General features: G+C 37.8%; 2 protein-coding genes across 6 annotated transcripts in view; both read left to right on the top strand.

Annotated features, from left to right (window-relative positions):
* The window catches only part of PIK3C2A (phosphatidylinositol-4-phosphate 3-kinase catalytic subunit type 2 alpha), a 65,076-nt gene extending 50,585 nt beyond the window's left edge, over positions 1–14,491 (top strand). For all 5 annotated transcript variants that reach the window (XM_031613879.2, XM_031613880.2, XM_031613878.2 and 2 more), the window contains 18 exons: positions 450–638; positions 717–810; positions 1,078–1,172; positions 1,498–1,678; positions 2,275–2,379; positions 3,351–3,443; positions 4,186–4,315; positions 5,824–5,960; positions 6,659–6,828; positions 7,507–7,663; positions 8,207–8,316; positions 8,878–9,085; positions 9,992–10,116; positions 10,508–10,625; positions 10,722–10,803; positions 11,263–11,372; positions 11,619–11,744; positions 12,286–14,491. In XM_031613879.2, coding sequence (XP_031469739.2) covers positions 450–638; positions 717–810; positions 1,078–1,172; positions 1,498–1,678; positions 2,275–2,379; positions 3,351–3,443; positions 4,186–4,315; positions 5,824–5,960; positions 6,659–6,828; positions 7,507–7,663; positions 8,207–8,316; positions 8,878–9,085; positions 9,992–10,116; positions 10,508–10,625; positions 10,722–10,803; positions 11,263–11,372; positions 11,619–11,744; positions 12,286–12,468 — 2,413 coding nt within the window. In that variant the 3' untranslated portion in view covers positions 12,469–14,491. The remainder of the gene's footprint in view (positions 1–449; positions 639–716; positions 811–1,077; positions 1,173–1,497; positions 1,679–2,274; positions 2,380–3,350; positions 3,444–4,185; positions 4,316–5,823; positions 5,961–6,658; positions 6,829–7,506; positions 7,664–8,206; positions 8,317–8,877; positions 9,086–9,991; positions 10,117–10,507; positions 10,626–10,721; positions 10,804–11,262; positions 11,373–11,618; positions 11,745–12,285) is intronic.
* Positions 14,492–14,576: 85 nt separating this feature from the next.
* On the top strand, positions 14,577–18,658 carry RPS13 (ribosomal protein S13). The gene is made up of 6 exons (XM_031613884.2): positions 14,577–14,698; positions 15,002–15,050; positions 16,274–16,352; positions 17,118–17,287; positions 17,904–18,004; positions 18,578–18,658. Exons 1-6 carry the CDS (start codon positions 14,676–14,678, stop codon positions 18,609–18,611), a joined length of 456 nt encoding a protein of 151 aa, XP_031469744.1. The 5' UTR covers positions 14,577–14,675; the 3' UTR covers positions 18,612–18,658.
* Positions 18,659–18,956: the final 298 nt, after the last annotated feature.

Below are 18,956 nucleotides of genomic sequence, written 5' to 3'. Positions count from 1 at the left end.
CTGACTTCATAAATTTATTTGTATTTTCTGCAGCTAGTGCTGTAATATTCTCCTACTACTCTGACTGCCTGTTGTTTACACCTGTTCCCACTTGGTATTTCTTCAGTTATAAGAAGAGTTGGCGGTTTCAGTGGAGGCTGTTCATAGTCCATGAAAACATTTCTAACAAGTTTTCCTAGTCATCTACACCAACCTAATGTTAACTGCCTGCTGTTTTTTTTTTTTTCTGACTTCACTAAAATCTATTCTGGCTTCGTGCAAATCACAGCTTTGAACAACTGTTTCTGTGATGTTTAAGATTTGCTTTGGCTCCTCTTTAGACTTTAGAGGAAGTCGCCATTTTACCAGTCATGTAATTTAGTGTGTAAAATTGTACACAGTGATGCATTGGGGGTTATGTGTGTGATGTTCTTTAACTTGCACTAAAACTGAAATACTTTTGTTTGCAGGCTATCAAAAGAAGATAAAGAATTTTTGTGGGAGAGGAGACATTATTGTCATAGTCATACTAATTGCTTACCAAAAATACTGGCTAGTGCCCCACACTGGGACTGGGCAAGTCTTCCAGAAATATATTCATTACTTCAGCAGTGGCCTCCTTTATCACCCTTAGCTGCACTGGAACTACTTGATTCAAAGTAAGAAAACAGAGTAAAGTTTTGTTTATGTGTCACACAAACACAATAACTTAATGTGGATTTGTGGTGACTTTCTAGGTTTGCTGATCAGGAGGTGCGAAATACAGCTGTGAACTGGATAGAAACATTAAGTGATGACGAATTGACAGATTTCCTCCCTCAGTTTGTGCAGGTAAGATTTACTGTTGACACCATAGTTGTAATTTTTTGCTCTTGAAAATCCAAAGGAGTCCCTAGCTACTAGTCATGGAAGTGCAATTGCATAACACTATACTCAATAACCTTAACTAATGCACTGGGTGGAAAACAGTGTAAGTAGATGGCTGCTCTATGACTGTCCCCTCAATTCATTATGGTTCTATCAATGCCCTAGTCATAAAATCTGTTTTCATCTGGAATTAAATTTAGACCCAATTTATTTCATTTTCTTTACATATAGGCATTGAAGTATGAAACCTACCTGGACAGTGCTCTTGTCAAATTTCTTTTGGCTCGGGCATTGGGAAATATTCGCATAGCACACTACCTTTACTGGTAAGATATTCTCTGTTCCATTATGTGTAATGTTTGTTTTAAGAATAGTATTTTCAAATAGTATTTTCAGAAAAAAATACTGTCTTAATATGAAGGTTCATAATAATGCACGTTACATCAAATGGAAAGTAGAGAAAATACAGATCCTGGTTGGTTTTTTTTGTGAAGAAACAGGCTGTGCCCCTACACGGTACAAACTTCTTAACTTTTATATCATATATTTGTATGCATATAATACATATTCATTAAAATAAATTACTGTTTTAGTACTGCATTGTTCACAATATCTTCTATGTGAAAATTTAATTCAAATCTTTTATTTTAGGCTTCTTAAGGATACATTATATGATCCAAAGTTTGGCATAAGATATGAGCAAATTCTTGGAGCCTTTCTTTCAGTCTGTGGGAAAGGGCTGAGAGAAGAGCTGGAGAAGCAGACCAGGCTAGTGCTGCTTTTTGGAATGGTAGCAGAAAAAGTAAAGCAAACAAGTGTATCAGGTCGACAGGTATGTATAATAAGTTTTAGTATTGTTGAAGAAGATAAAACTGATTATACTCTCAAATTCACTTAATTAGCTTTTTAGTCTAAATTTGATAAAATTATATATATAAAATATGTAGGAAGATCTGTGAGTCTGTCACTCTGCCTTTTAGCAAGCTAATGGGTTAAATAAGTCAATGACTGTCAAATTTCTTGTCAATTGAAACATAAGATTGTGTGAGGTGATGGGGTAAGAAAGAAGGACGATTTCTGTGTATAAGCTGGATTTAGATTTAAAGCTATTACTGCTGAAGAATGATCCAGTTATGTGAAAGAATGGAATACCTACTTACATGCTAATAACAATTTAACATTTTGATAGAGTGGATTTGTTTTAGTTAAAGAAAAAAAGTGTGGTATTAGTATTGTATTGCTAAGTTTATACAGTAAGTTACTTATACAGTTACTTTAATAGGTAAAATAGCAGTTGTAACATCTTTTGATTCCTTTGATGCTGAGAAGCTAAAATATTGACTGTGATGCGTTTCAGGATAACTTTGCCCAGAAGTTTCTCATAGATGTTCCAGTTAGGAATTATCAGCTGAATTTTTTTGTTTGCAGACTGCCTTACAAAGTGGAATGGAACGTGTGCAGTCGTTCTTCTTGAAGAACAAATGCCGTTTGCCTCTCAATCCCAGTCTTGTGGCAAAAGAACTAAATATTAAGGTATAGGGTTTTTTTGTCAAAGTTACACGTAGGCAAAGCTTTTACAAATAGCAAAATTCATTTACTTTCTTGAAAGGTCTTTACACTAGTTGGAGAGTTTTAATTAAAAAAAATTCTGATTGAAAGAGGGAGTAAAATTAATTAAGAAAAAATATATAAATACTTATACCAAGGAAAGGTACTGTTAGTAAATAATTAAAAAGTGATCATTTCTTCTGACTTTTTCTGCTTTGAGACCAGTAATTGTGGCTGTAGGAGAGGAATACTCAAAAGTGTGTGAGAAGGTCTTGTTTTCAGAGTAATCAAAAGAGAAAAGTGAATAATGCTATAAAGATAAAACAATGAGTAAATACTGTGGAAATCAGTGAATGTGCCTTTTACTGCTTGTGGCAGGGAAGCAGACAGTAGCTTTATTTCATTATAAAAATCCAACGAATGATATTGTAGAAGTTGATAAATTATTTTTTGCTGAACTCTGCAAAGTTTAACTGTTTTCTTTGACAGTCTTGATTATATCATTGTGCATAACTGAGAACCTAAAGGTCCATGAGCATGGGATTTAATCCAGTGTAGATACAGAATTCCTTTTGCTTTCCTTCTCTATTATAAGTGTTAATTAAATCATGAATACGTACTTGAAAACAGATAAATGAGAACATAGTGAAAGGCACAAATATCCAGTTTTTATAGTCTTAAGTTTTAAAAAATTGCTGGTAAAATATTTATCCATGTTTTACTCATTCTTCTATTTAGTACAAAACGTTACTGTGCTGAACTGTTGGCTTTTGTACAGGAATTGAACAAATACCAGCCAAAGGGCCCTTTGTTCAAAGGAAACACATTTGCCACAATTACAATGTTTTTAGTCTGAATATGCACATTGTGTCATAAGTGCTTGTTGTCAGAATGTCATGTTTCCTGAACTGGCTGTAGTAGTCCTTTTTGAATAGTAACACTAAATCTACTTGTAGGCGTGTTCCTTCTTCAGCTCCAATGCAGTACCTCTGAAAATTGCACTGATAAATGCAGACCCTCTGGGAGAAGAAATTAATGTGATGTTTAAGGTAGGCCTTACACGTGTATTGGAAAAATGTTAAATGGTAGTTGATACCAATGAAAGAACGATTAACTTCAGCATAGATCAGTAAGCTTAGATACTTCGTAAGCTTGCTCTTGTATATCTAAAACCATCTCATCAGTTCCACAATTAGGAAGAGAGATCTGAAAATGGCTAGGTTTTTCAGTAAGGAGCTCAATTTCATAACTGTACAAGAAACTTCCACCTTAGTGCTGGCATGATACCACGTAAAATGAACTTTTCAGAATCTTGAAAGTATCCACAGAATTTCCTTTTTGGGTGGGAAATAATATATCTTACACATGATGCATCTATCATAACTGCTTAATACTTCTTTAAAGCTGTGTAGGAGGACTGGTAGTGGTAGGAGTTACTGCTGCTCTCTTTTAAGGACAGATATTCCAGGGAAAATTGTACTCTCGTATCTTCTCAGAGTGAAGTCATAAGGCTTTAATTATAAAAAGGGATAAGAAGAGATGTAGCATTTTCATAAGATATCTTTAAACATTACAATTTCAGAAACTAACTAACATCTGAACAGGTTGTAAAATGTGAAAGTCAGCATACTGCATGTGAAACCTTAGCTTGTAGTCTCTCCATCTATGTGTGTAGCTGTAAGGAAATAAGCAGGGTAATGTATCCCTTAAAATGTAAAGCAGTTAAGATCTCCAGTGCAGTTCTGCTGAAAGCATATCATGTTTCTATTTAACTTCTGTATTTCCATTAAGGTTGGAGAAGATCTGCGACAAGATATGTTGGCTTTACAGATGATTAAGATCATGGATAAGATCTGGCTGCAGGAGGGACTGGATCTACGGATGGTTATCTTCAAGTGTCTCTCAACTGGAAAGGATCGAGGTGCAACACCAGATGCTGCCTATAATTTTTGTGCTTGTCTTTCATACTGCCCAAATTTTTATCACGCTCACAGAGGAAATTTCTACTCAAAGGCAGGCTCAGGAAACACTGGAAGGACAAAGTCTTCCTTACAAGGAACTTCAGTACTCAGAAGTCTAGCAAGTTGAACTGTTTGGAATTTTCACATGGCAGAGTTGCATTTAAATGTTTTTTCTTGAGTCCTGAGATTCTTATGCATTCTACCATAGCCGAATAGTGGCACAAATGTCACAATAAAAGTATAAGATTTTTCCTGGTATCATTACTGCAACACAGGAAATCAGTGGTACAAGAGCAGTTTTGATTATGAAAGTTATTTATGGAGTAAGAAAACATTCATGTCAAAACTGAAATTCCATATTTAGAATCTGCTGCAGTTGAGTCAGGGAGCATAGAAATGTGCAAAAAGAAGGAAAACTAACCTTAATCCCTTTCCCACACCCCTCACAGAATTACTGTCTTGTGCTACTCAGAATTCCTTCGGATTATGAGGTTTTTAAGTTAGAAACTTCAACGTTACACAACTCTGAGTGTAAATACTGCCTCACACCTTGGATGTGCTTTATGCAAGTCACTAATTCTCTACAGATAGCCAGTAGGAAACACGGGATCTTTAAAGAGGGTCAACAGAAACTTATCTCTTCAGTCAGAACAGCGTGATGAAAACTCCCAAATATACATGAAGGAGTTGAAAATTCGTGTTGGTGAAACTATACCAAAAGCTTCAATTTATGGAAAGCTTTTGCTTCTTAAAGAAGCAAATGACATTTTTTTCCTACTTGGAGCGATGACTTGACTGCATAGCATGTTGCATTTTTTGTTGATACTAGTATTAGTATCCCTAAAGTACTTGAAGGATTAAAGTGAAAAGTAAAAATAGATGTAAATAGCAGGTTTTCTCATAGTAGCTCTTGCCAAGATAGAATTCAAGCTCTTTTAATAAAGTGTTTTATTTTTATGATCTGGCTCTACAAATATTTCTAGTAAATGATGTCTCCAAAATAAGGCCACATGTAAATCCCACTTTGCCTTACTTATGAAGGCAGGCTGGTCTATTTCAATGCTCACCGACCATTAAAAGTTACTAGGCTGCTAGGCAGTGTCTTTGAGAAATGACACTATCAAAACATTTTACAGTTATTGGTTATAGACCAATGCTAGTTTATGTACTAGAGAGTAATTAGCAGTAATGCTGTGAATAAAAGCATGATATATATGTGTATTTTGTCAACCATAACTAATTGTAATAAAGTAAACCTAAATTGAATCTCTATGTGCTTCATGGCAAAGCATTAGAATGTAGTCTGTGGAAATGCTTACTAGATTAACAGTATTTTTTACATCTAGCTGAATTTTGAAATAAGATAATCTTAAATTATGAAATCAATCACTGTCAATAAACTTTATACCAAATAGTGAAAATGCAATATAACTTATGGAGATGATATTTTGTTATGTTTTATGTAAAGGTATGGTAGAACTTGTTCCTGCTTCGGAAACGCTTAGGAAAATTCAAGTGGAATATGGAGTGACAGGTTCTTTTAAAGACAAGCCTCTGGCAGAATGGTTGCGAAAGTATAATCCTACAGAGGAGGAATACGAAAAGGTAAGTCAGTATTCTTCTTTTGAAGGCCCTTTAAAATGGGATAAATAAGGATTGCTCTTGAGAGAGCAATTCTTGTTCCCAGTCTTACATTGAAATTCTTGTTTTAAATCTTTAGGAAACTTAATTTTTTTCCTATTCTTCAGGAAGAGATAATGAAATCCCTTATGAGGTCTGCTCCAAAAGTAATGCCTTCTGCTGTGTTATGTTGGCTCAGAGGCAGATGTTGGTGGTATGGCAGTAGAGGTTGAACCTTCCTGCCAATATTCCACTACATTCTGTTGAAGATAGGAAGAAGGAATGATAGCTGCTCTTCATTGTGTTTTAGGAGCAGTGGTCTCGTGGGACATAGGATGCCAAGAATAAAATTTTTCCTACTCATTACAGTGCTATTAATATGCACTAGAGAATAAATCTCATGTACCCCTCCCTTCCCACACGCTACTTACACTTTGTCATTTGCCTTCAAATCCTCCTTTATCTTGCATTTATGTAAAAGAAAAAACGAAGCATGTTTTTTCCTGGAGGTTATGATTTCTAAAGATTTTTGCAAAGCTATCCAGAGAACACTGTGCAGAGAAAGGTAAATCTTAGGACCTGTTTTGTCTGGTTTCAATTTTTACCCCTGTTGAATGTATGAATGCTGTTTCTTCATGGATGTTTATTCTCAATTCACTTTCTTTTTTTTCTTTCCTTCCCAGGCTTCAGAAAACTTCATTTATTCTTGTGCAGGATGCTGTGTCGCGACCTACGTACTGGGAATTTGTGACCGTCACAATGATAACATAATGCTTCGAAACACAGGGCATATGTTTCACATTGACTTTGGAAAGTTTTTGGGTCACGCGCAAATGTTTGGTAGCTTTAAAAGGTATTTTCCATTGCTAAGCAGAGAATGAAGTGATTTTTTTTTTTTTTGGTGTATTTTAAAAAGCATTAGCATTTAAATTCCTGTTACGTGCTGTTTTTAGTATGAAGCTAATATCTTCCAATCTAATCACTGAGTTTGCAGAATGCTCTCAATCTTGTATAGAATTAATTCTGGGAAGTTTCCAGTTTTCTGTGTTCAGAATCTGATTCTCTAGAATTTTTTTTTAATTCAAAGCACCTAGGCATAGCTTTTAAATAAAGTTAGTGTCCTAGCCTCTGCTAGGTTGAAGTAAGGATCAATATTTAACTTACACTTTTCAAAACTGCACTAATTCTTTAAAAATTTCTGTACTAAACATGCTTAAATCTTAGTGGCGATTTTCTTAAAACACTTATGAAAGCCAGACATCTTGCGTTTGTGTGTTATGGCTTCTAGAAATGAGGGATGAAAGGCATTGTAATTTAACCTGCCCTCCAAGTGTTGCTCCAGGAGATTCTGAAGTAGGTCCATGTGAATGTGCAGGAAACCTGAGCAGCTGAACCCAACCTAGAAAAGTAAAGTGGTATTAACAGGTTGTTTGATATCAGTACCTGGGGATGGGAATGGGAATGGAGGGAAGAACATGACAAAGTGAATAGAGCTTATAAGTCACATATGAATTATGTGCTTTTTGAACAGGGATCGGGCTCCTTTTGTGCTGACATCCGATATGGCTTATGTCATTAATGGTGGTGAAAAACCCACTATTCGCTTTCAGTTGTTTGTGGATCTCTGTTGTCAAGCTTACAATTTGATAAGGAAACATGCAAACCTTTTCCTTAACCTACTTTCCCTGGTAAGCATTTTTATTAAAGTTAGTTGAAACTTTATTTGTAATGCAGGCTTGTTATTAAATCCTAAGTTCTTTATGCTGCAGGAACTCTAGATGTATTCCTTTAAAAGCCAGAAATATCAGATGTATGTTTTTAGGAAGGTTTTGTATGGTGATTTTTTTAGGCTTCTTTTCTTTTCTTTTTTCTTTTTACTACCTCCTGAGAGTTTAAAATTAAGAAGATACTATAAATTACTCTGCATACGGGACATGATTTAGTGGAGGGTTTGTTAGGGTAATATGGTCAGGTTGCAGTTGGACTTGATGATCTTTAAATTCTTTTCCAACCTGAGCAATTCTGTGATTCTATGAAAGCTTTGTTAGCTGCTTTTAACTCAGCAGAAATACACAAGGGAATAGCTGCTGATTGAAAGTAATTGTTGACTACCTCTGTTAGCATTAAGCAATTTATCGCAGCTTCAAATGACTTTGAATATGTAAGAGTTTAATTATTTCAATGTAAAATCACATTTTATTTGTTAAAACTGCAAATTAATTTTTGTGCAGATGCTTTCTTCTGGGTTACCAGAACTAAGTGGGGTGCAGGACTTGAAGTATGTCCAGGATGCTCTCCAGCCTCAAACAACAGATGCAGAAGCTACCATTTTCTTTACAAGGTACTGGCTAAGTGAGGGAGCAAAAACATCCTCCAGCATCATCCTTTTAGTGGAAGCTCTCTGCTTTGGATGAACATGCTGAAGATGTTGCAAAGGTGGCTGTAGAAGTTGAGTAGTTAGGTTATGCAACCAAAAAATACCATCACATAACCAGTGAACTGCAAAGATAAGATCAGTTTCATGTATGATTAATACCTGTGCTAAAATATTTTGCCTTTAAGAATTAACTTGCGCAAAAGAATTTCTTGAAAATAGAGTAATTCTGTTCTGCTGTTTGAGAGTTGCATTTTTGAATGCATCCCAGATTGCTTAATAGTGGTGTATGTGTTGATATCCTTGAAATGCACACAATATAAAGAAGCTTTCCCAAAAATGCTTTTGCCCACTGGGGAGGGAGGGATGCCACTTCCAATAAGAGCAAATCTGCGTGTGCGTACAGTGTAAGTGACTTGTTGCTGTGTGTTACAAACTGTACTATTCTATCCTGCTTTATGTGGGGCTGGAGTGGAGTGATGAGGGTTTTATTTGTTCTAGAATTTGAAGTTATTTTTTCTACTCTAGGTTGATTGAATCCAGTCTGGGAAGTGTTGCCACGAAGTTTAACTTCTTTATTCATAATTTGGCTCAGCTGCGTTTTTCAGGACTGCCTTCTAATGATGAACCCATCCTCTCATTTTCTGCTAAAACATATTCTCTTAAACAAGATGGCCGCATCAAACAAGTGTCTGTATTTACATATCAGAAGAGATATAATCCAGATAAGCATTATGTAAGTATGTGGAGTCTGTTTCCACTCTGTGCAACTATATTCTGTCCCTTTTTTTTTTTTCTGTTGCTGTTTGTTGTTTTGGACTGGTCAGCCCAAGCTAAATTTTCCTCAAGTTGCCTTAAAAAGTGAGCTAATGTATATCTAACTCCAATCTGTATTTGCTGCAAGTGACTTAAACTGGCAGACACCGCTTAGGTAAGATAAAGCTTACAGAACTGAAAAAAAGCTTTATATTGAATCACTGCATTATATGAATGTATTTGAGTAGTCCAGTTCTAAGCCAAAGCAGTGTTTGATCTTCCAGAAAACTGTTGAGGTAATGTAACGTCCTTCTGTTTAGTTGCACACTTTATTAAAATACACATTTGACTCATTTATTAGTTCACTGAACTTAATTTTCTGTGCAGTTTCTCAGTTTTCATTTTTCCTTTCTTAATAACTGAGTCCTGGAGATGTATCTCAAGCATTTGAAAAATTTCCTTTTATATAATGCAGTGTATCTACATTTGTCTTGCAAAATGTTCCTTTAAGAGTCTGGACCTGTGCATTTTCACAGTAGTTCCTGCTGTGTCTAGATGTATTACAATTCTGTACACCTGATGCAGAGTATGAACTTTATAATGAGGTTTAAAATGGAGAATGCAGACATCTCAGCCTTAGCTACTTTTATCACACTGTCAGATGTAGATCTGCTTTATGGGAAAATCACAAAATGTTACTTTGCAGCAACATTTCAGTAGGGCGATTCATAATTCAAACTTCAATATAAAATGCAAACACTGGGAAATTTATGTGGGAGAAAGATTACCACGGTAGAAAAAGTTGAATGTTAGAAAAGAACAGTATTTAAGTCAGTTCTGTGACATTGCTACTACTTTCTATCTTTCTTATGTGCATTTATGGCAGATATATGTGGTGAGAGTTTTGAGAGAAGGACAAGCTGAGCCAACTTTTGTTTTCCGAACGTTTGATGAGTTCCAGGAGCTCCACAACAAACTTGGCATTCTTTTTCCACTTTGGAAATTACCAGGGTACGTTTCTCACTCATTCATCACTATTATAGTGAATTCAGTAAAGAATGATCCTAGTTAGGGTGGAGTTAAAGATAGCTGAGACAAAACTGCTGAGCAGTGAATTAGACCTCAAAGGTGGCAATTAAGGAAGAAAAATATGATCTTTAATTTTGAAGGAGGAGAACTAGAGGAGCTACTCTGTCTTCAATTTGTGATTTATCATTTGTAACTATCACCCATAAAAGTTTCCTTGCCTTTCTCTAATATCATTATATATTAGGATGCCTGTGTCTCCATTTATGATTGATGTCATAAATAGATGTCAGCACTTCAGGATGGAAATTAGAATGAAATTTAACTGTACTACAGAAAAATTAACTAAAAACTTCATCTTGTTCTCCTCTTATAGCTTTCCTAATAAGATGGTTTTGGGAAGAACACACATAAAAGACGTAGCTGCTAAAAGAAAAGTGGAGCTGAACAGCTACATACAGAGTCTGATGAACAGTTCTCCAGAGGTGGCAGAAGTGAGTTTAAGTAACTTGAGCAAATCCAGGGAAGGCTTTTGGATCTTAGTGCTCATTAACATTTCATCTAATATATGAAATTTCTTCCAAATTTAGTGTGATCTTGTCTATACGTTTTTCCATCCATTGCTTCGTGATGACAAAGTGGAAGGAATAGATGGAATAGCCAGGTCTACAGGTTAGTCGTGTCTGTGGGGCAGGAGTGGAGTATTTATAAACTGGGTGGCTGTAGTATGGCACTTTTAAAATGTGATTTATAAATAATCTTTTGAAATTAACTGGAAGTTTTCCTCTTTGGGTAGTGTGCACATCTTCCTTTCCAAATGTGGTTGTGTACAGTCCAAAGGAAGTAAAAAACATGCCAAGAATTACAACAAAATATGTGATCACTGGGCTTGTTTATGGCTTAAGTAAATTATTCAAGTTTTGGCTCTGATTTTCCAATTATCTTAACAAGAGAATGCAAAAATCTTTAAAACCTATGGCCTTGCCATCTTATTGGGGAATTAAAAATGTAAATCAGAAACTGAACTTAGTCTAAACCTTGCTTTTTTTTTAACCTGTATATAATAAGTCAGTACAGTACTGATGAAAACGTACAAATATTCACAGAGGAAATAATTGTGTATTTTTTCAGATGCAAGTCCATCAAGTCCTACCTCAGGCAAAGTGGGTGGAGAAGTGAAGCTATCCATATCTTATAGAAATAGCACTCTGTTTATCATGGTGATGCACATCAAAGATCTGGTAAGTAAGAGAAGAGAGAAGCTCCCTGCCAAAAACTACTTTGTCAGTTGCCTTCTTGACTTGCAATCTATGTAGGAATGATGGGATATACCTCTCTTCCTCCAAACTCTCCCACTGAGAACTTACCTCAACTGCTAGTTTTGATCTGCTTGATGGTTAAGATTAGCAATTTGAAAATTGTCATGTAGGCATGCCATAACTAGTTTTCCGACTCATCTTCTAACATGTGTTGGTTTTGGATTCCAGGTTACAGAAGATGGTGCAGATCCAAATCCCTATGTAAAAACATACTTATTGCCAGACACGCACAAAACATCCAAACGCAAAACCAAAATCTCCCGGAAGACAAGAAATCCAACTTTCAATGAAATGGCAAGTTAAATTTTTTGTAGCAACTCTGTATAGTTTGCTATCATCTTTGATTCTAAGTAACAATAAGCAGAAATCTTGTCTAAAAACACCCTGCAAATATATATATAAATTCAAAACTAACTTGTTTCCAAAACTTTGTGCCCTATTAAAAAAAATAATAATAAAATGGGAGTATGTAAATGTATTGTTACAAATAAGCAGAAAATTCTTAGACTGACTTTGAGGAGTGATGGTGAGAAGTGAAGGAGTCTTAAAAACTAAAGATTCTTCCCTCTATTCGTTGATTCAGAATGTGGGAAAGAATAAATTCAGAACATACTTACTGCAGGTAAACAGTACTTTCATCTAAAAACATTGGTTCTTTTCAACAGTTAAGAGCACGTAATAAAATATGCATGTGTCTCAGCCTAGCCTCAGAAAAGCAGACGTATGGAATGGTCACGATCTGCAATTCAAACGTCAGTGACGAGGCAGTCAGAAAAAGGAACCATCTGTGTCACTTCATTTGAATAACCAAAATTCCTGACTTCTTACCTTCCAGCTTGTGTACAGTGGATATAGCGTGGAAACTCTGAAACAGAGAGAACTTCAGTTGAGTGTGCTCAGTGCGGAATCATTACGTGAGAACTTCTTCCTGGGTGGAATTACACTCTCTCTGAAGGACTTCAACTTGAGCAAGGAGACTGTTAATTGGTATCGACTAACTGCTGTACCCTATCTATGAACTCATTTCTACACCTGAGTAAGAATGGAACAGTTGCATTCACTTGTGCTTTGCGCATCTTCTGACTTGAAAATAACTTGTGCATCTTAAAAATAAGAGACTCTGCATTTCAACAGATAAATTGGACCAACCTTCGTGTAGCCTAATTTTGGAGGATTTCTAGAAAAAATCGCTGGATTATTCTTATGCAATGTTATCAAAGCATTATTTTGAACCTTTCTTAAGAGCTGCAGGTAAAGGAAGGGGATTTAAAACCATCCATGACAATAAGATGAACAGTTTGACTATACTGGTTGCTTAAACCATAACTTAATCATTAGGCCTGTGGATATAACACATTTTTGCTTTATAATTTTTGCTTTATGTCATCCATGGCGTGATGCTGGAGGATATTAAAGAAACTACATATTTTTAGGACTACTCTCACGCTAGTATCCAGATACTAGATATCACAGAGGCTGTGATGGGTAAAAGTTTTGGTGGCTTTACACACGCCTGTAGAAATGAAGGTTGAAGGGCTGGAAAAAATCCTTAGCATTGCATTTACTCCCAGATGAGTGCATCTCTGTGACTTACTGGAGTGAGTGCCAATAATGGAATTTGTAAATAATGGTGCCTTAATTCAAATGCTTCTCTTTACCTCACTTCTGGTATTTAAATATGTATACGTGTTAACTTTCTGCTCCTCAAAGAAGGAAAACGTTCTCATATTTGATAACCTGCAGGTCCTACTGGGAGGCTTCTTCTGAGATGTGCGCATTACAAATGACATTGCTTATGCTGATCTTCATAATCAGTGCAACTTATCATAAATACTTGTAACTCCTCTTCTATCCACGATCTCCAGAAGGTGAATTAAGACCGGCTAAATGTGATACCATAAGAAATGCATCCAGCTTTTCAGTGTTTTGAAACACTGTCAAATTTCTAGAATGACAGCAGTGCAGTGGATTAAATGTAGAACAGATTCAGACAGTAAATTAAAGTGGCACTTACCCCTAATTTACTTACCTGTACCTCCAGGATAACGGTGGCCACTAGGAAAAAAGCACAATTGCTGGATAAATTGCAGACCAGCTGCATTAACAGAACTTTTTGAAAGATGAATTTCATTGCACTTTTCTTTCTTTAGTTGACAGCAGCACTGATTCTAAATTCTAATTCTGCTTTAGAAACAAAACAAACTTCATTCCAAGCAGCATTGAAATATATTGTGATAGCGGGGTACAGATATTGTCTCCTGTTAATACCCTGGGTTACTTAAGTAGGCACTGGAGGTATAGAATCCTTGTTCACCTTTACTCAGTGTGGAGTGGTCGTATTTTGCCTAGACAAAGCAATAGAGTTAAGTTGCACACTTCAGTAGTAAAATATTGATGCATATTTTGAGAAAGGGTCAGCGATTATCAGCACTGGTTATGATGAGAATGGATTTTTAATGCAAAACATGTGGTGGTGAATGAAGACACAATGCGGGAGAGCCTTCTGCCTGCCCAACACTAAAAAGCTTTTTCCGAATCTGGTTTTCCTTCCCCCACTGCTGACCAATCTCCCTTCGACACAGAAGCGAGAAGTAAACTTGAATCTCCTGGTGCCTAAAATATTCAATGGTCCAACCTCGTAGGAATTATTGCAATTAAAAAGCTAAGAATGTCGTGAATGTTAGAAACTGGGTTGATGCTGATGGGCGCTAACGAGTCCCAAACCCCAGTTTTCATGAGTACCTTCTGCATATTTTTCACTTAGCGTAGAGCCTGTACATAACGTTCCGTGTAACTAACTCTGTGTTTCCTGCTCACTTGATGCTTTTGAGACTTACTCCATTCCATCATTAGAATCACAAGTCACTTAAACACAGGAAAGTAGTCTACTGTTTTTGTGAAACGTTCCATTGTGAAATAAAAGGAAAGCAATACGTACTGCCTTATTTGCAGTTTGCTATTAAAGCACAGTGTCTTACAGCACAGAATACGAATAAACCAGAATCGTTTAAAGTTATTTTGCAGTTTTAACGGTTTGTCTGGGCTCTGGGGGAAAAAAAGTATTTCTGTCTCGCCGCCCCTGATTGGCTGACATGCAGAGCGCTGTCTCGTCGCCCATGATTGGCTGGAGTGCGGACGGGGGGCGGGGCTGGCGGCGCTCACGTCCTTTCCGGCGGAAGAAGGGCCTCTCCCTCGCGCCGCTCCTTCTTTTCCACCGCCGCCATCATGGGTCGCATGCACGCTCCTGGGTGAGCGGCGGGGGGACCCGGCGGGGGATTGCCGGGGTGCCGGGGGGGGGGGGACGGGGAAGCTGCCGGGCAGCGCGGTGCGGCGCACGGGGACGGAGCGGGACGGTAGAGGGGAACGTGGCGGGAAGGAGGGAGCGGTCGGGGCTGGCGCTGAGGCGCATGGGCTCCGCGATGGCGCCGTGCGGGGAGCGCCGGGCTCCTGTCGGCGGGACGACGGGCCGCGGGGTTCGTAGCGGGGTGTCCGGGAGCTGGGGGAGCGCAGCCGGGCCCGCCTCGCTCAGCGTGCCGCCTTTCTCCCCGCAGGAAGGGCCTGTCCCAGTCCGCACTGCCCTACCGCCGCAGCGTGCCCACGGTGAGTAGCTGCCCCGGAACGCGCTGTTAGGCTGTACGGTGACAAAATGTCGTATCTGCGGCCTTTGGGGTACTCCGAAAACGAGGATCCTTTGCTGGCCAGCTGATTCTTAGGGCAAAAAAATGGTTCCGCCGTGCAGCTCAAATGATTGAGGTGCTGCTGGTTTATTTTCAGCGTGTATACCACTGTAATCGGGGCAATAACTTCAAGTAATCCCAGCGTACCTTTAGTTTGTTCAGGGTCCTCTTAACTTAAACTTAACGTTTGCCAGTGAGCTAAGCCGGTGGCTGCTTCATTTAGCTTGATTTGTCAGGCTGTGGCTTGGAGGATCTGCGTGAAAAAAGAGTAATTTGTGATGAGCATGCGTGGGGCTGTGCATACTGAACAAGGGGTAAAACAGGAAGATGGAATTAAGGCTTAAAGATGAAACAAATGTAACGTAGAGCTACTTGAAGCACTAATTACGTTTTCATCATCTCAATGATTGGGATGCTCAAATGTTATGCTTGTTTTGAGCATGCTTTGCATTTGTTTTTAGGTGTTGCTGTTCTGAATTATAATGTACGCAGCATTTCCAAATGTGTGCTTTACTGTGTGTTTCTATTTCACGATTTGATTGTATTAAAAGGGAGGTGAGAGGTGGGAAAAGCTCTGGAGCTTTTGTAGCTTGTAGAGAGAGCTGGATTACTGAGCTTGTTGGTATTGTTTATCCCATAATAAGCACAGAAACAATGGTTCTAGCAACGGCTTAAAGTACAGTAGGACAGAAAAAGCACAGTGCTATCAGAGTAAGGATCAATTTGTGTATTTAAAATTACTTTGTGTACTTGAGGTCAGATTTTTGCAAGATTTTTTGTAAGGCCAGATGGTTCTCAGCTTTGGGTTTCTCACCAAGGCTCAGCAGTAGTGATTTTTTTCTCTAAATTTGCATTCACGTGCCAAGTCTGGGAGTTAAAATAAAATAATGGTAAAGCAGCGGTTTGGAGGCTGTGTGCATTCAATTAAATAAGGTCTTTTTTCCCTCACTTCTGCCTGCCCCCACTATTTTCACAAGGACGATGGGTTTGGTTTATAGGACTTAAGTATGTTTCTGTATCAGTAGAAGTATGGTTTCTCAGTTGTTTTCTTAAGCAATACAAAGCAGCTGTTTGTATCGTGTATAGAAGACTTTCATAGGTAGCCTGTACTTCTGTATTAAGTACATTTGTTCTGTTTTTCTTCAGTGGCTGAAACTTACTTCTGATGATGTAAAGGAACAGATCTACAAGCTTGCTAAGAAAGGCCTGACTCCCTCACAAATAGGTAAGGTTTATAAATAACACCTAAATGGAAGTGAAACACCTTTTTCTGACTGTGATAATATAATTTTCCACTCAACCTGTGTTAAATAACATGTCAGAAAAACACAGACTTTGTGCTGTACCTATGCATTCCTCAAGTAGCAGCAACCCTATGTTAAGGAGATGCTGTATCTGCCTGGTAGAACATTGCTCAGTACTGGGGCTCCCTCTAAAGCTCTGCTTACAGGTGCATGTGCTGCAGCTTTGGTCATAAGTTCTGCAGTGCAATGATGTGTTATGTGAATTATTGTATGTTTTTTTTAATGATAGTCTTGAGAGTATTAATGATGTTTATGATGTAAGAACTGTTTGGGCTATTTTTTATTTTCTATTTTATTAAGGAACTTTTAAGAACGATGTATTATTGTATTAAGATTTGGTAAGCATGCATGCTTACTGGCTTTCAGAGATTTAACTCCTCAGTAATCCATGAAATCTTTGCTACCCACAGAAGAAAGAATGATTGAGTATTTGGCTTGATTAAGTCGTGCTGCAAACTTCCAAACAGTATTGTAGCACTTATTGTGCTGTCTTCACATATGTGGTGTGTGGGTCAGTTGTCTGTTACATGCTTTCTGCTTCTGCTAGTTGAATTTTTCTTATCATCTGCTGCTATTAACAGTTCCTACTGGAAAAGTTTAACCAATATTTAGAGAGAACCTTTGTTGGATAAAATAGCAAAATGTATTTATGTAAGGTTTGATGAAGGTGTGAATGTTTGTTTCAGGTGTCATCCTGAGGGATTCTCATGGTGTTGCCCAGGTTCGCTTTGTAACAGGCAACAAAATTTTGAGAATCCTTAAATCAAAGGGTCTGGCCCCAGACCTGCCAGAGGATCTTTATCACTTGATCAAGAAGGCTGTTGCTGTTCGCAAACATCTTGAGAGGAACAGGAAGGTGAGTGCTGATCTTAAGTGGAAATTCCACTTTGTTTTCACAAATAATACAGTAGCTTCTTTATAACTTCTTATATTAAATTCTGAAACTTTTTGCAGCTGATCCTAGGCATCTGGGGAGCGCTCCTCCACCGCCCTTTAAATGTATTTTATCTGCCTTGTGTGAGATCACTTTCAGCTTAAATATTTTGTGATCTTGTGGTGTAATGCTGGGTAGAGGGTTATGGTGCCATTTAATTGAAGGTCTCCATTTTATAGAGGAATTTGTTGGTGGTCTGTTTTGTAGCTGGGGAAAAGAGGAGTGTGAGGAGCCACTCCTGACAAACCAAAAAGTTAATTGTACTCCTGTTCACTGCCTCCTCTGAGTGAATTTAATAGTTTGGGGACGTATTTTAATGAAGGACTTTGTAATCCTTGTGTGAAGGAGATTAAAAGCATTGCTTAAGCCACGTATTTCTTGTCCTGCTCTGAAGGTGCCAACCTCATCACAGTTTGGTGGTGGGGATGTGGGTTTGTAGCAGTAGTGTTGGATATTTGACTTCACCAATGCTCGTGTGAGATGTATGTCATCTAGAAACAAAAGCAGTGCCTGACTGTACTACAACTTTCTTTTAAAGGATAAAGATGCCAAGTTCCGTTTGATTCTGATTGAAAGCAGAATCCATAGGCTGGCTCGCTACTACAAAACCAAGAGAGTACTGCCACCCAACTGGAAGTAGTAAGTCTTCTGTTTGATGTTGCTGTTTTACTGAGGTGTTGTAGGGCTGGCAAATGCTGTGCCTGGCCTTGTTAGCAAGAGCATCAGGAGCGCATTATGATCAGATATATAGGTGAACCAGGCAGCAAAGAACAGTTACTTTCATAAATATGAACTGATAAACCTGTTGAACTAACAGCTGTGTAAAAAATGTTTTGAGAAATGTTGAAATGTTGAATATTTTGAAAATACTTTTTTTCAAGTGGCTCTTGAAAAAGTAGTCATTAGTAGCTGTCCCTTCTTTAGGAAAAACTAGCCAGCATTGGAGAATGCTCCAGTTGGAGTGTAGGAAGCTTCTCTTTCTGAAAAGGCTCAAGTGCAGCTAGCCAGGTTTTTAAAAATAGTTTAGTTCTGTTATCATATTTCTGTTCTAAAAGGAAGAATTAAATCTTTCTTTGTCTCATACAGAATTGTATAGAGGTTGTGATTAAGCTCAGGGCTGATGGTGCTTAGATCTGAAGTGGTGTTTCTGGGAATTAGCTTGTAAAAACCGCCCCTGCAATTAATGTTTCTCTCTTTTCTCTCTGTTTTTAGTGAATCATCGACAGCTTCTGCCCTGGTCGCATAAGAGCTGACTATGACTTACTGAAAAAGAATAAATTTTGATTAACTTTGTTTGTGTTGTCTCTAAGTGGTTGGTGTCTTACAAACATTTGCCCTTTTCAGGAAGCTGCCTGTAAATGGACAGCTCTCAGACTGGACCATGAGTGTGGCAGTGTCTTCCATATTGCTGTCCTGTCGTTGCAGATCTGGGCAGTGACTCTCACTGTTCTATATCACTTGTGTGGTTTGTCTGCTTAAGCTTGATTTTTAGTCACATAGCCTCAATTTTAGAAGAGTGATGTAGTCATTCAGTGTGTTTATTTAGTAAATATGGGGCTATGCTTGTGTATGTCCTGCAAGAAAACAAGTC

Source organism: Phasianus colchicus, chromosome 5 (genome assembly GCF_987193195.1).
Source record: "Phasianus colchicus chromosome 5, bPhaCol1.hap1.1, whole genome shotgun sequence".
NCBI lineage: Eukaryota > Metazoa > Chordata > Aves > Galliformes > Phasianidae > Phasianus > Phasianus colchicus.
The sequence above is the reverse complement of the archived record's forward strand: the minus strand, read 5'-3'. Positions and strand labels throughout refer to the sequence as shown.